The sequence below is a fragment of the Cyrtonyx montezumae genome, unplaced genomic scaffold (assembly GCF_038088225.1).
Source record: "Cyrtonyx montezumae isolate F1298 unplaced genomic scaffold, pur_monq_1.0 scaffold_10, whole genome shotgun sequence".
NCBI lineage: Eukaryota > Metazoa > Chordata > Aves > Galliformes > Odontophoridae > Cyrtonyx > Cyrtonyx montezumae.
Genome location: NW_027071826.1, coordinates 50,461,243 through 50,478,536, shown reverse-complemented (window position 1 = coordinate 50,478,536; position 17,294 = coordinate 50,461,243). Strand labels below are relative to the sequence as shown.

Here is a 17,294-nt window from a genome sequence, read left to right as displayed (position 1 = left end):
CTCCAGGAAGCCGCGCAGCAGCACCATGCCTCAGCTTCCCCACCCGCAGGGCAGCGACCCACCGAGCGTGCTGCCAGCGGGTTTGCTTCCTCTCCTGGAGCCTGTGTAGCACAGCAGCTCTGTGGACACAGAGGAGTTAAATATCCTCATGTATTTAAAGACCTATAGACTCCAAAAGGCGCTTTTTCAAACTGAGCAACAGCTGGAATTAAGTATTGTCATCAAGGGTCAGTCTTGTCGCAGCTACAACTCCATGAGTGCTGTGCACAGAGGGGGTTAACAGCTCCGTCTGGTTGGGATGTAACACAGGGCAGGGCTTTGGTCCTCCACAGGTCTTTTTCTTCTCTCCAAAGTAGTTTTAATGGCATTATTAACAAACAACAACAACAAAAACCCCACAACTGTTTTCTTGAAATACTTAAATGTTTTTTATTTAACTTCTAAAAATATTTTTTTGGAAAGCAAAGCAAAGCAGGTGAATTAGTGTGTAGTTAGAGCTTTTCTTGTAAACAACACAAGAATTAATTTTCACAATCACTGGTTCCTTGCTTTAAATCCTACATCTTGCTTTAACCAGAAACATCACCCGATGTGGTTTCTAGGTAAAGTGCCTACACGAGTGAACCCTCTCCTCCAGCAAAAGTTCTCCAGCCACTCCCCAAAACACGTGTTTAATTTGGACCTAGTCCTCATTTCAGCTACTCTATTCTATGCCCCCTGCATCGTATGCTGACATACATGCTGACGCTCGATTCTTAGCTTAGAAAACGTTTCTAAGATGCAATCATGGCACTTTTTCATTTTTAAAGAAACCTAATTTAAAATACGCTCGTGACTCATCATTAAAAAGGAGCTCTGTTACAGTAAACAAGATAGGTCAGGCAATTTTATGATTAATAGGGTAAAAAAGCTAGAATTCACATTTAAATCTTTAGTTGAACCAGTTAACCCTATCTAGTTAGCTCCAACTGCTCACTAGCCAAAAACATAACATTTCTCAGAGAAGGAACATCAAACGGCAAAACAGAAACTCCACTGCCTTCCCATGTGTGCTCTTCCCCAAGAACTTAAAAAAACAAAAAAAAAAGAATAATTCTTTCTGAATTTTAGTTTTATTGCACATAACTTTTCCAAAACCAACCTGGCTTGTACACAACATGTTAGAGCATGGCATGGAAACCAGACGTACCCCAATGGCTGTTTTACTGCCAAAGCATCCTGCTCTTCAGCGTACCATGCTGAGAACCTTTCATCATGTTCACCCTTAGCATTTTTCATCTAAAAAGCTCTTCGAAAAGGAATTCTCATCATCACTCCATTTCACACGGCTAGAAACTGAGGCTCACAAGTATCCAAATCTAATGCAGGAACCTGTGCCGCTATTTGACCACTGCTTTCATCACGCCTTGTTCCTAAACCTGTTGCTCATTCTCACTCCTACATGATCATCCATCACCTCTTGCACAAGCATTCATAGGGTCCTTATGGCAAATTACATCAGGGAAGAGCCTCAGATAAAGGTAACTAATCACCACCAAAGGTTAGTGCTAACCTACATCAGTTCTGAGCCCAGACGTTCTACAATCACAGAAACACTTAGGATAGCATAACACCACAGGAATTACGATGAGAGCAGGACTCTGTCCCTCACTCTGCTGGTAGGGCTAGCAGAACTTCGCAATAGTGCTCAAACTGAAGATAAAGGTTGCCCTGCTTTCTAATGTCTCGCTGCACATGTGAAATCGTACATCCTCAGGACCACATGATCATTCAGTAGAGGAGGTGACCAGGGAATTCACATTCAAAAAGCAGTATTCCAATAAATAAATAAACAAACAAATATTATTAAGGGATAGATCTCCAAAAAGCTCATGGCAAAACTGAGAAACTCCTCATGCAGCCCACTGAAGGCACCAACAACTTCATGCAGTTAACTCCCAGATGGGAGAATTCACCCAAGGAAAGTATTTGGAGAAAGTGTGGTAGATGCACATGCAAGGACTTGCCAAACACAAACTGTTGGAGGCTGGCAAAGCACTCCAAAGAGACATCATGTGTGTTCACCCTCTTCTCAAACTCCTCAACAGCTGCACATTTCTGGTGTGTAAGTGCCATACTGCTCCGGCCTGTGCTAACCCATTTTTATGTTAAACAGTGAGACAGTTGCTACTTAAAAATAAGCTAATTAAGTGAAATATTAAATTAACATAATCCAGATCTAACATTTCTATTTAGGTGGCAGACATCAGAAAAGTGCCAGATAACTATACCCATGAGAAACCGTGAATGAATGGAGAGACATCAACTACCTTTGGTTCTCAATGAACCTAAGGGCCCACAGCGACTCTCCAGCTCAGAAATGCTCACACAGTGCCACTACTGATACCAGCTGCAGAACCAGACTCTTTCTTCAAGAGCAAAGAACTGAGCAAAGGATTCACCTGAAGGTCATTCGTGTCTTCAGCCACTCTCTATGGGCGTAGACTTCAAGTACAATAGCTCATGTTAAAGAAATCTATACCACATCCAATTCATTTCTTCTTGAACTCCTACAAACAGATTTATTTAGTACCAGGGCACAACATGAAAGTCAAAACTGGTAGTAGCATAAGTATGCTATAAGCAGACCATTTGTCAAAACTAAATTATTTCTTTTTCTCTTTCCTCCTAATGTTTGTTTCATTAAATATATCAAAATCTTTGTATATGCCAGGAAGTAAACAACCCATCTGCTTTGAGAAAAGAGAATGAAGCTAACAGAGATCATTTCCGAATAAAGAAGCAATCTTCTCCTTTTCTGGAAAATGAAGTTACAAAAAAAAAAAAAAAAAAAAAAGAGAAGTAGTAGTATTCTGCAGATGAAATCCCTGACAGCAGAATCTGCGCATTCTGACCCACATTCTGTAGTAACTGCCAAGAACTAAAAAATAAAAACACTTGAGGTGCTGCTTCTTCTGCAAAGGTTTCAGTGATGGCAACAAGAATGCACACAAATGCTTCTGAAGCCTGGAAAACTATAAGGGGAACACTGCTAAACATAGACTCCACTACAGTGCCCGGCTGAGGCAACTGAAGAAAACTGCTGCAGCTGATTGTGCTGTCTCTGGGTCTTGGCATTCATTATTTAAATTCAGTGGAAACTGTTCAGCCTTGAAGTAGACTGACTCATCCACTTTAAATTTCAATTTCCTGCAAACGATCCATTAGTTTTTTGGCAAGTTTCATATTGCACAGTAATTCCATGAAAAGATCAGCTCCCAAACTTTGTTTTCTACCATGCTTTTTGCAGCAGAATTTTATTAAAAGGCAGAATTTGGAGTTACTCATGTCACTAAAAAAAGTGGAATGTGATTCTCACCTGACAATTTCCAACACATGGTTATCAAGGGTAAACAGTCTTGTTCCTAAACGTTCTCTTCCAATGCACTTGTTGAGACAAATGCTAAAGGGCTGTGCTATACTCTCCAACAGCAGCAGGCATTTGAGCAGCATCTGAGAACAGAAGCTGCTGTTAAGACGTGTAGGGTTAAGTTTCATCTGACCAGAAAAATACACAAATTTTTGCACAAAACCCACAGTTCTCCAAAAAAAAAATACACTGTGCGCTCCTACACTACTTTGGGTTTTTCAAAGGCTGAAGGGAGCCACACGGTAAGTAAATGCTACTTCCACCATTCGCAACTGCAATTGTTTTTAAATTTACTATTTCCCTTCAAGTATTTTGTCACCAAGCACTATCTGAAATATGTCAGTAACACAAAATGGAAAATAACTGTGGTGAATCCAATGCCACTATTCAGTAACTGTAGATGGATATGGTCTAGTAAATGGTGATTAGTAAAATTCTTTGTCTTATGTCCCCAGGATACAATTATTTAAAAATGAAAAATAGAGAAAATCATTAACACACATATATGTGAAAACAGCTTTTAAAGTACTTCATAGGACTCCAAATCCAAACATGCCTCAGCTCAGCTGATATAGTAGAAAGGCTTTTTGCCATAAAACTGTTTTATTGAATTCATGCACCTTGCAGAGCACAGGGCCATGTTTATCCATGCTCTACGAATGCTACAGCAAACAACAGCAGATTTCCGCACCTTGAGCACATCCTACATTGATCCACATGTGGCAATTGCAAACAGGCTGCAGCTTTCACATTCTTGCAGTTCCCTAGTTTTCTCTCCTGGGACTGTCAGCAAGCACAGATAATTAATTGAGATTTGTGAGATACTCCAACTCTTCACAAGAACTGTCCTGATCTCATCCACATAATTTTACTTAAGTGATGCAGCCTTCAAATGGTAATGGATTTTTTGGCTGCTATGGGAAAGTTCAGATGTGACAATCTAGGCAAGATGGTCTAGTAGCAAAAAAAGTGTTACACAACATAAGAAATCTCCTCAAAGTTTTGCAAGGCTTGTTTTATGTGTTTTAAAATATCTTGCATTAGACTAAGAAATACTTGTGGGAACTTACGTATCTTTTTAGGTATCTGGATATCGTATGTATCTGGGTGTTGAAAAGACAGTTATCAGCCCTACAGGTGCCTGAATCCCAGCTGCTGAAGTCCACTAGATATCTAATTCTCTAGTGCTGGAAGTGAAAACAGCTGCTCAAATTCAGACAGGCACAAACCTGATTCAGAAGACAGGTGCTTATTTGCTGCCCTTCTATCCCACGCTAGACTTTGCATAAGTATATCCCTTGTAAGCAAGATATGCAAAGATGACATATCAAAGTTAAATACTACCTACTGCAGACTCTCCTTACTTTCTGCACAAGCAAGGTGGCATTTGATGTTTTAGAGCAACGCTTGTTTTCTTTCTTTTTCTACTACAGAAGTTACTTCAGATCAGAAAGAAGTCTCTACTACCTTGCTGAAACCACAGGTACGCACTCCCGAAGACTGGTTAAACACTCGAGCAACTAGCACAACCTAACCCCTTCTTTCTTAGTTTTTGGTTTTCTTTTTTTGACCAAATTTAATTACCATATTTTGAAGAGGTGTCATTTCTTGCAGCTACACTTAAAGTTCAGCATATCTGACAAAGCAACTTAATTCACTCTTCTACATTTTCAAGCCCTGTAATAGTTTGCACAGGACACAATCCTTAAGATCAGGGCACTCAGGCTTGATCCATATCTGCAACTCCTTAAGCACATGAATGGTTTCTTTGACTCCTCTACTTGACTTGTCTGTTTGCATGCTTATTGTTAAGCAAGGAATTAAGCAGTTTGTCAGACTGAACCCAAGTGCTTAGCAGCTGAACAGCATGATTTTTTACTCGGTTGAAAGAGAAAACTGTTCCCAAAACTTCGTCTCTACCTGTGCTAGCTACCTACAGAGAGACCTACTTTCCTGATGGAAGAAATAAATATGAGCATTCTTATCCCTCTGGGATTTATTCCTGAAACTGGAGGCCAGCAGTTTGCACTGGGGCACTGAATGAAGCAGAGCTGCCTACTAGTCCTCTAGGGGTTAAGCTAATTTGTTGGCACCCTTGCTACTTCTTGCCATCAGCCACCCTGCATCCACTCTTTAAATTCTGAAAAGAACGCTGACCTTTAATCTGTGGTATTAATTCCTTTGACAAAATGGAAGATTATGTTTTTTTCCCACAAGCCTTCATGCGAAGCTTAGCTAGCTTCCATCTGGTCTGGCTAATTAAATGTAAGTTAACATTAAGTTAAGAGCCAGCCCACAGACCTATTCTGTGACTGCAGATTTATTAATTGGAATAAAATTCTCGGATAGTTTGGCCAATTTTTGATTACTTATTTTCCTTGCTCTCTCATGAAAACTGGGAAATAATTTCAGCTCAGAAACACAAAACATGAAGATGCACTAATAGGATTCTGAGCAGCCATAATGCCACCAGTTTTTTTTCCTTCTGTATTTGATGTGTTAATAAAGGATCATCATAACAGAGTGAAGGATCTGCCTATTATGCACAAGATGCAAGCTCACTGGAGCTGGATGCTTCTAAGCTGGCTGTGACCCACAATCCGGCCCTATATGTACTAGGACTAGGGCTAGTTGCTGCATTCCTTATTCAGGCAAAGCTTTCTTTGACCTTAAGGGGTGTTGGTCTGAATGAAGAACAAGGGGATTTAGATCTGGGGAGTTACTAATTGTACTCCTGCCCACAGCTAACTTCTGACAAAATCAGTTGGGAAAACTGGAAACATGAGTACCTAGTAATCTGACGTGGTGCTTTGTGCTGTCTTATTTTTAACATCAATCGCAGGTAGTAGCAGTAAATCTAGCTCATCTATTTTGTTCTATTTAACACCAGAGGGGAAAACCATGTACCTTTAGACTTAAAATAAATAATGTGGCAGATTTTGATTTCTAAATTCAATAGTAATCTTTCTTGAAAAAAATATGAGGTGTTAAGTAAAACAGCTTACACCTCTTAATCAAATCCTCCTCCTTTTCAATACAGGTGAGGAGATAATTATGAAACCACATTTCTTGAGATATCCAGCGTAATGTCTGCTGCAGCAGTGTGTAAAGCAAATAAAAAAGTAAAACCTACAAATCTTCTGCCTAATTCACACACACACACAAAATAAATACCAAGTGAGCTGGTTTTTATATGAATACTTATAGTTCAGGCTTATAGCAAAATCTAAACCCTAAAAAGGTGAACAGAGAACTTAAAAACAAGCTCTAAAAAAGCAAGGAACTAGAATTAAAGGCAAATTAGGAAATGGAAGCACTGCTCTGTTTCCACCTTGTAACCTTCAGATTGGCACATGACCAAACCAAGTCAATGAATCTTTCCTGCCTCAGTTTCTCCACAGAGACAGGAGGAATAAAGCAAGGATTTGCTACTTCCTGACATCCTGCAAACATTCCCCGATGCTTAGGTGCGGATGAAGGCATGCTGCTGAGGACAGGCTGTCAGCAATGACTACGATGTTGGAAATAGAAGTGGCAAAATAAGCCACTTTTAAGAGTCTCTGAAAACCAAAACGCTGTTGTTGCAGACTGCAAGGCTGGCAAAGAACAAGGTATCCGTAAGTTTGGCCCTACAATCAGCTTATTCTGCTTCTCCCTCACCCATCAGGCTCTCAGCATTTTTCTCATGAAGCTCTGACTCCACAGCCACACACCGCAGCTCTCCCTCCTCTACGGCTCAACCCAGGGACGAGGTCTCGACGTGGAGCCGTTACCCTGGACTCAGACAAAGCAACATAGCTCACAACGTCTGACAAAATCCCCCGGGAGAAGCAGTTCAAGAACGAAACAGAAGCACAGGGCGGCCGGGGCTCCCGCGGCGCCGGCTTCCCCCGGCAGCTGGAGCCACCTTGTGCCCCGCGGAGCACCTGCACCCTGCCGCCGGGGAAGCGGGGCGGCCCGGGCAGCGCGGCAGCCTGCCCCCAAAACATCTCCAGAGCTCCAGCGTACCGCTGGAGAGAACCGGACACCTCCAACTGCTCTGCCGCACCTTGGACTTGACAGCAGAATCTCAGCCCTCAGCTATATCCTTTACAACAAAAACTGCTCTGGCCTTTTCGCATTCTTCGCCTTCACACGCTCTGACAACATTAGGCGTTATCATCTTTTGGATCCAGTGCTGTGATACATTATGCTGCATTTACTCCGAGTGCCCTGACATTATCATTATCTTCCTTTGTGCCCTACAGCAACTGCGGCTCCTATAATGACATTACTGTAATTAAGAACAATCTGAACCATTGACAGCATTGCCTCATTTGCTCTAGAATTCCCAGTGCATTAGTGTTCTTCTAAACCAATAACTCACAAAAACAGTTTGCTGTTTTAGAACTGCCTATGGTTATTAGAAAAAAAAAGTTACTAGGCCTCAGCCTGACTCGATGCTTGAAGGAGAAATTTGTTAAAAAAAATAAATGGGAGGCTGGACGCTGGCGAGCTGTTACGCTTTTCTTTACAGACATTGAAAATGGATTCACACCCTGCCAACCTATTCAGGCCGTTACCCAGGTGAGGAGGCTTATTTTGGCTTGCTTCAAAAGGGCCACCTGTACAGATACAAAAGAAAACATCTCTCTCTCTTCCCCCAGTAAATGCACCCGAAGTACTTCTCCGCCTAAACTCTCCCTTTCATTAATCCAGCTCACAGTAGGATAAGTAGGGCATAGCAATTTAGACATTCTTGCCTGGGAAACTCTGACCTTAACACCCACATTCGCTGCACACGCGGTCTCACAGCTGTCTATAGTCTTGTCCATATACTTGTGAAGAACGACACCTGCTTGTTTGCTGAGCCACAACGTGGCCTGCAATACTCCTACCACTTCTTAGCACCCAAGTCTCAGCCTGCCCATGACTCCAGGAGAACAGGCCTTCCTGAGCTCTCATGTTCTGTAGTTCCTGCATCCTCTCTCAATTCCTCCCTCAGTTCCCACGGGTTTCACTACAAGTGAAGGTTAAAGTCACCCGGCGCTAGCTCAGTGCCATGGACTGCTTGCTCTGCCAGCACGTGCAATAGGAAGGGCACCATCAGCTCTGTGTGAAGCACAATCAGAGAAGCCAAAAGGACTTGACAGTGACTCCGGCTACCAAGAGTGACCCGCAGAAATATTCCTGGAATTTTCTTTTGCAAAAATAATCAAGAAAAACAAGAGCCACAAGATATTCAATAACAAGTTACTCAATAATGGTAAACTACACGCTGGTTAATACGCACATGAATCAGACATCACGAGGAAAAATGAAAAGTCTAAAAACAACAGCAGTATTGCTAGTTCATGACCAGCATGCTATCTTCAATTCTGTATTGAATTCACATATGTAAGAATGTCTTACAGCACCACGTGCAATTATTTCACACAGACTTACTACACAACAAGAAGGAAAGCAGAACATTCGGGAGACTGCAGAGTCTCATTACTTAACCCTGCAATACTAAGTAAGACCATCACTTGGTTGAACAGTGGCATAGTGCAGAGCCACGTGCAGGATTAGTCACATTCCTGTTTTTCCTTTTTTAATCTTTTTTTTTTTCCTCTTTCTCCTGGTCCTTGGTTTTCTCTGGCCTGAGCACAGGTTGCCAAGGGATAGCTGCATAGAAGGCTGCTGCTTTGATTTTGCTTCTGGTCCAAGACATTTTGTTTGTATTTCAGTCTGGTCACCAAAATGAATTAATTCACTGGCTTACTCTGCACACAAGCACGCACACACACACAATCCCATGAGGGCCAAGCATATTAAAACCAAGTAATGTTATCTATTAATAAGTATTAGCACACCAAGCATAAGCTGTGTGACAACACAAATACAGAGCAAGGTTCCAAGCATCCTTTCATCAAGCAGCACAGTGAGGAGCAACAGCTTAAAAAGCTTCTACTCCCTTGTACCCAAAGAAGCACCAGATCTGCCAGCAGCTGGAGAAAGAAGGCAGAACACGCACAGCACATGAAGCCTCTGTCCCACCCCTTTCTACACTGGAAAAACCCCTTGTGAAACTGCAAAGTACTACAAAGTATCCTGCTTTCCAGCTCCTCCTCTAACGCTGCTTGCAGCGCAGCACTGACTGCACCCAGCATGGGGTCAGCTGCGCTGTCAATAGGCATCTATTTCTGGTTTTGCTCGCATTTTAGTTAAGAAAAAAGCCTATCATGAGTAATACAAGTCAACATCACCATGCGAGGAACTGGCATGAGGAAGAGAACAGAAGCAGTAGATAGGAAAGCACCAATATTTGAGCTATGCCTCAAGTACTGCTTTTGTAGAACTTCACTTCATAAAGAACTGTGTTTCTGCAACTAATGACTTCACCTTCAACATCAGCATTTTGCTAAAGAAAACTGTAGAACTATGGATTAAGTTAATAAGAAGCATCTGATTGCAGTTACTGCAAAGTAACAACAGAACCAACTGTCTTGGCAGTGAGAAAGGCAAAAGGCCCCATGTCCATTCTCTGTGGGACATGGCTTATTGGTTGCAGAAGACACAACAAGGGGAAAAGAAAAAAGATATATCCCAGATACCCATTTCAAGGGACACTAGTCACTTGACAATGCTCACTTTACTGAGGATGAAAGTGAGAACAGCTTTATGTTTTTCTACAGCTTCACTTTGTTACAGTCATCTTTCAAAATGAACATTTTTGTGTGTGCCTGGTATTGGGAATAATATGTTTTAAATCTGGAGATGTAAACAAAAAATCAACATGGAGATCAAGGCACATCAAGCTGGGATGGTATTTAGCTAGCTCTCTTCTCTCCATGGTTCTGTCCCATCACTTGGAAGCACTGTAAGCTCTTCACCTGGTTGTTGAAAGTTGATTTTACTTCACCACTTCAGTTTTCTTTACCTTTCATCCAGATAACTGGCATGCATCTAGTCAATGACAGCAGAGACCAAAAAGAACTGACAGATGCTGCCACTGCACCTTCACCACACCTGGACAGCCAGAGACACCAGGTTGCTGAACAGGACCACTCCACCTTGAGATGATCTCCAAAGGTCCCCTTTGAACATGCACTGTTCAGTGAACCTACAGCCCAAGCTTGCCAGTCTCTATGACAGCACAGTCCAACTGGCAGCTTGTGGCCCACCTCCCTCCCTTAAACTGTTGAGTACAGATTTAGTTTTATCCTCTGTGAAGGCTACAGAATTGCAGAGAATTAAGAAACTATTGAAATGGGGAAAGTAAAGGAAACATAAGGCCTGCTTTTGTAGCAGCTATCTTAGCCACATCATTTAAGTCAAATGCAAATACAGTGGCTCGATGCCTACCTGCAGGCATTCAGAGGTCAGCTGAATTACTGTCCATCCTGGGTCAGCACAGCCTGGCCCCCAGCACCTGCCAGAAATGGATTCTGAACACCAAAACAAAAAGAGGCAAAATTCTTCTCCTGGCATACCTTCTTGACATTCAGAGATTTCATGACTGAAAATCTAGTCAAAACAATGACATTTTTTAGAATTTTGTGACTTCTGAAATTCAGAAAAGCAGTCAGAGGCTAGACTTTCACATCTTTGAAATTCCTGAAGCATATGAAGACAAACAAAAAGACCCCACAAAAGCTGAGTTTCTTGAATCCAAAACCAAAGAGAGAGTGCATTAGATAAAAGTTCAAATGAAATTATGACAAGTTCTAGCAAAACTGAAATGTCAGAAATAAACTGCATATAATAGGAAGAAAAAAGCTACAGCAATATGCTGGACATACAGATGAAGAAGTCTAGGTCATAAATTACTACACACAGGGGCCATTACCACAGTTTGTGAAAGTAGAGTGCCTGAAATAATACCCAGCCCATGACCTGGTGTCTGAGCAGTAACACCTAACAGCAAACTGCATCTTAGAGCGCTGCTCAGTTGCTGCTGGTTGCAGGGCACAAGTGCACTGTGAAGGAGGCAGGCAGGCAGGAGGGCAGGATGGAGGCAGACCCAAAAGCCACAGCAGTTGCTCCAGCACCTCTGCACAGCCAGACAGGGCTGGCAACAACAGCTTCCAGCGTGCCAGTGCTGCCACTTAACCTCCAGGCCCAAGAGCTGTGTTGGGAGGGCTACTGCCATCACAACATAAGGAACAGCTGGGTTTTCTATCTACACAGACTGAAGCGTTTCTGAGGCTATTATCTGTCTTTCTACCCAGCAATCCTTTCAACCCTCAAGAGCAGAGGCCCCTGTCCAGATAACCTGAGATCTGGTTTCAAAGGATTGAAACAAAAACCACTGCTCTCTTCCTGAGTAGTCTCCTCCTTACTTTCCTTTCCTATGCCCTGCCCCTGTGCTTAGAAAGGCTCAGAGGCGGAATGACGATAAAGAAGCAGATGAGCCTTCCCTCTACTTTTCTTTCCACTTTCTCCATTTCTCCCACTCAGCAGAAGTATTCCATCTGCTTTCTGGGACTGGCACCAAGGCAGTACCCCTCCAGAGGTAGGAGGGCAGGTTGTGCCCAGCACCAGCTGCACAGCTGGCTGTGATACCCTGCCAGTACACTGGGGACACGGGAACGTGGAACGCAGCAGAAGGGGAAAGAAGATGATGTGCACATTTCAGATGCTATGCACTAAGGCTGGAGGTAAAATGCATTATGACAGATATCAAAGCAGCAGCTATCCTGATGCCACAGGAAAGCCTAGTGCTGATGAGCTGATACACTGCAGTACAAACAGAAAGCAGATAGAAGAGTGCCGATAAAGCTTTTCTCATGACATTTCCTCCTCAAAGGAAATACAACGCATGCCTCCAAGGCATCAGGACAAAACAAGCACAGGGAAGCTCATTTCTGTTTGTGTTACACTTTACCTACGATATTAGCAAGTATGACAGTAGGAGTTGACAGTTCTTCCAATCCACATATTAGGTACAGTATCAAGTGACAGCCGCAGTAAAGAATACACCTACAAAGTATGTGAGCTGATCTAGAATCTCTCACACAAGAAACAAGCGGGTGAGCAAAACATGCCTACTAACAGATTTTTTACAGAATCACAGAATTGTAGGGGTTGGGAGGGACCTTTAGAAATGCCCCTGCCAAAGCAGCTCCCTAGCCCAGGTTGCACAGGTAGGCGTCCAGGTGGGTCCTGAACATCTCCAGAGGAGACTCCACCACCTCTCTGTGCAGCTGTGCCAGTGCTCCGTCACTGCACTGTGAAGAAGTTCCCGTGCACATTTGTGCAGAACTTCCTATGCTTCAGTTTGTGGCCATTTGCCCTCATCCTATCACCACACACCACTGAGAAGAGTCCAGCCTCATCTCTTTGCCTCCCGCTCTTTAGATATTGATAGACGTGGATCAGATCCCCTCTGAGTTTTCTTCTTTCAAGGCTGAACAGACCCAGGTCTCTCAGCCTTTCCTCACAAGAGAGATGCTCCAGGCCCTTTACTATCTTAGTTGCCCCCTGCTGGACTCTTTCCAGGACATCCCTGACTTTGTACCTGGGAGCCCAGAACTGGACACACTACTCCAGGTAAGGCCACCAATACCCCGGGCGAAGGGGAGGATCACCCCCCTTGACATGCTGGCCAAGCTCTTTTTAACGCACCCCAGGATGCCACTGGCCTTCTCGGTCACCAGGGCACACTGCAGGCTCATGGTCAGCCTGTCACCCACCAGGACACCCAGGTCACTCTTTGCAGAGCTCTCCCCAGCAGCTCATCCCCTAACCTGTATCAGTGCATGCTGTCATTCCTTCCTAGGTGCAAGACTCCACTCTTGCTTTTGTTAAACCTCATCTGGTTCCTCTATGCCCAACAAATTCTTCAATAATGTTTCTAGCTGTTCTACTCAAACAGCAGTCACGATCCAAAGAAAAGAAGCCAAATATCTCAGCTAACATAGGATACTTTTGTACTAGAAAACACATTTCCTTGGTAAACACCTAAAGCCAGGTCAAGGTGTGATCTCTGCACAACAAAGCACTTTAGTCGCGGATTCCAGAAAAACACAGATTTTACTTCAAGTACCTTAAACACTCCAATCACCCTATGCTTACGCTTCACCTGTAGGTTCTCCTTTGTTCTAGACTTACGTCTTTTTTAAAAATGCATGACTGGAACATAGTGAAGATTAAGAAACTGGATGATATTTTCAAGAATTAGCAAAGTCTACAAGATGTTTAAGCTGTTAACATCCTTGCCCCTTGGACACGCAGAAAAGCACTACTGTGACCTCAAACTCCCAAATGAAATCAAAACAGAATATGACAAAGAAGAACTATCATAACCAGAAGCTGAAAGAATACTTGTTCCTTCTCCCGCCCATCAACAGCAAATATACTAGGAAGAAGAGCAGTCAAATTACTGAAATTGATGTCATATCAATTGGAAAAATGACTGAGCCTGCACCATAAGCAGTAATTGCTCTCTACCCAATTCATGGGCCCAAGCTGTCCGTTACCCATCTGCTCCTGCGCAATTTAAGCAATTGTGATCTTTGCTCTCCATTCCTGAATGTATCACAGACTTAAAAGAGAGTCGGGGCCAATTCTTTACAATCTCTACTAAGGTAAGCTATTACGAAGAGTGAAAATTCTGTGTCTGTAATTGCCAAGCCAGGCAAATTCAAGGAGGACAATCATACATGACCTTCCTGAACCCGCCATGTAAAATTCATAAGATAACAGAACACGCACCTCCACATCTAGAAAATGAGGTTGTTATGTTTTCTCCTTGCGCTTGTATGAAGACAGGCTTCACACACAATACAGACTGATACCAAAAACGTGTGGTTGCTTTTGAGGAACACAGCGAGGCCCACAGAATGCCTCACACTCCTGTTCAGTATGCCCTGGGCTCCTTACTGGTACATGAGAGGTGGCTGAGTCCCAGAATGGTTTTCAGGAACAAAAAAGAGAGAATCTCATCAAAAAACACAAAATCCTGAGGTACAACAGTTCAGCTGTAAACAGGTCATCAAATATACCAAAGGTATCTCAGCATTTTTTTCGTAAGATAAAAAGCTACTAATTTCAAAGACAGTTAATCATTTGTGAGTTTTATTACTTAAAATTTTTTATGCTCTCGCTGAACAACAGTGTTCTCAATCTTGCATGACAGGAGATGAAGTACTGTAAAAGAAAACCAACACCCTACACAAGAGAAAATAACATAAGGAAACCTTTGCTCCAAATTTTAGATTTTATGAAGTATTCTATAAAATTCATTGTAATTAAATATTATCTTTTAACGTATGACTAATCCCTACTGATGCCACCTGTGGTATCTCTTAACTGTACCTTAGGTTACTGTTTTGGGGAACAACTGGTACTGTGGGATATCAGAAAACTCATGTCACTTCTACAGAATATTCACATTCCTAACACGGGCAAAATAACCCCACCAAGAACTTTTAAGTTCACAAGGAAAGGCTTGCTACACGTGAAAATAAATACATGGTACTACAGAAAAGCCATTATATACAGTATTCCTAGCTATGTTTGCAACTCTGCAGACCTTACTCTCCATAAACCATCATTACTCTTCACCATAGAATCACTTCAAGTCTTAATGGATTTCAATTTTGGCACTGGTTCTGCTGTTGCAATAGATAAAAGCATCACTTTGACAGTGATCAAAATTCTGCTGATAGCACAGACACAAAAACTATATACAGACAATCACATGTCATCTACAATAATTAACTATGCATACAGAACAGGTAGTGCTAAAACATAATTGGTATAAACCATACAACAGATATACGGTGCGTCCAACCTCACTAACACATCTGCTTCCACTGGAGATATGACACAATTAAATACATGTGGAAATATATATGATGTTATGGAGAATTTCTTGACATACTTTACTTCTATCAGCAAATAAATTCCCCATCAAGTTGCAAAATAATTCTCCTAACCACTGCTAAGTGAAAGCTAGAGAATCGGGAAATGCAAAGGACGACATGTTCCAACACAACAAAAGGGCAAATATTAACATGATGAGATAATGAAATGACATACAGGTCTTAGCTGATGACTTTAACACAGACACGGAACTCCTAAGAAGAAATACAACTTCACAGAATACACCCTTTTATTTTTTCGTGTAAAATTACAAGATTGCAGATAGGAGTAACTGCGCTGTCTCTCAGTTTCCTGGAGAGTTGCGATGCAGTGCTATTCGTCTTTAAGGAAAAGAGACTTATTTATATGAATTCTGCATATATGAAATTAACTACAAATAGGTTAAAGATCTCTGAACATACCTACAATGCAGCCTCATCACAGATATTTTTCTTTTTTAGTCCAGCACCCACTAATGTTCATCAATACTCCCCCAGGATAACATAAGGAGGAGAATGACCAATGTATTTTGCCACTGTTTACCATTTCACCAGTTTGTGAGTCATTCACAATGACCAGAAAAAGACAAATAACAAGTGCAGTTGTGCAATGTGCATTTCTATTGAAAGCAAGGCACACCTCAGAAAGAAGACACGACAGGCACAGAGTAAGGGGCTGCCCTGCCCAAAGCAGCATCACCCCCATTTGCAACGTACGGTGCCACTGTGCAACACCGTGCTGCTGTCACTGCGCAGCTATGTAGCTCAAAAGCATGGAGTGCTGGGCGGAACGCCCTTCTCACTAGCAAGCACAGAACTACCAAACTTGTGTAACAGTTCTGAAATGACTGCTACTTCGGTACTGTCTTTAACATCAACTGCCAAACCGACGGGCAAGCCTCGTAGCGCAACCGCAAGCAGTGTGCGTGAGCCCGCCTTCCCAGAGCGCCGTGCCCGCATCAGGCTGCCCGGCAGGCTGCACACCGACGCGAACCAACGCCCGGTGACTCCTGGTCGCCGATTCCTCGCCCCACAGCCGCGCGCAGAGCGGCGGGCCCCGCCCCGCCCGCCATCCGGGACAGCCCCGGGCCGAAACGTCCCGCTCCTCGGCCGGGCCCTCCTCAGCCGACGGGCCGAGCCGAGCAGCCCCGCGTTCCCTCGGCCGATCCTCGCGGCCCGGCCCGGCCCCGTGGCCGCTCGGCCCGGCTGTGCCCAGGCCCGCTGCTCGCCATCCCGGCCCCAGCGGCGCCCCGGGCCCACACGGCGCTCCTCCCTTCGCCACCTGCCCACCCCACCCGCGCCCGCTCCCCGGGGCCTCTCCTCTCCCCGTGTCTCCTCCCACCCCCTCCCCGTTCTGAGGTAACTCCCAGGAAACCCGCGGTTTTTACCTTCTTTGGCTTTTTTCCTCCTCGCCAGCGTGCCGCCGAGCTTGCCCAGGAACGAGTCGTCCTTTTTCCTGGACGGGGGCGATTTCGGGGTGGGAGATTTGGGGGACGAAGGAGACTTCTGCGGGGAAGATGCCATGGCGGCCCGGCCGGCGCTTGGGGACGGAGGAGAAGGCAGCGAGGCCGCGGAGCCGTGGGAGGCCGCTCCCGGCTCTGAACGGAAGCGGAATTATCCCAGGCATTTGAGGCAGCTCCCGCGCCGCTCTCCCGCTCGCGCGCTGCCTCGCGCCCTGCCTCCCGCCCGCCCTTCGCCGCGCGCCTCCGCCCTCACCTGTCCCGGCCCCGGGCGGCCCGCCCGCCTTCGCCCCTCTGCGCCTTCCTACGGGCCGGCTCCGCAGACGGAAAGCCTCGCCTCGCCTCAGCTCGCCGGCGGGGCCCGGCGCCCATCAGTGCCCGCTCGCAGGTGTTTCTGCACGCTGTGAGCAGCTGATGGAGTCACGGTGCCGCCGGGTGCGTTCCGGCGGAGCGCGTTTTGCAAAGCGGCCCGCGTGTTCCCGCCATCGCCACGTCCATTTCTACAGAATAAAATAAGCACTGCGGAAAAGGGTGGGAAAGGAAGGAGACTTAGCGCGATGCACGGCCCGTGCTAATCCCCCTTTGGTTTGCAGACGG

General features: G+C 44.3%; 1 protein-coding gene across 1 annotated transcript in view; it reads right to left on the bottom strand.

Moving 5' to 3' along the window:
• PARVA (parvin alpha) overlaps positions 1 to 16,821 on the bottom strand; it is a 56,946-nt gene extending 40,125 nt beyond the window's left edge. The window contains exon 1 of the mRNA XM_065755369.1: positions 16,626 to 16,821. Within this exon, the coding sequence (XP_065611441.1) occupies positions 16,626 to 16,761 (136 nt within the window). The 5' untranslated portion in view covers positions 16,762 to 16,821. The remainder of the gene's footprint in view (positions 1 to 16,625) is intronic.
• Positions 16,822 to 17,294: the final 473 nt, after the last annotated feature.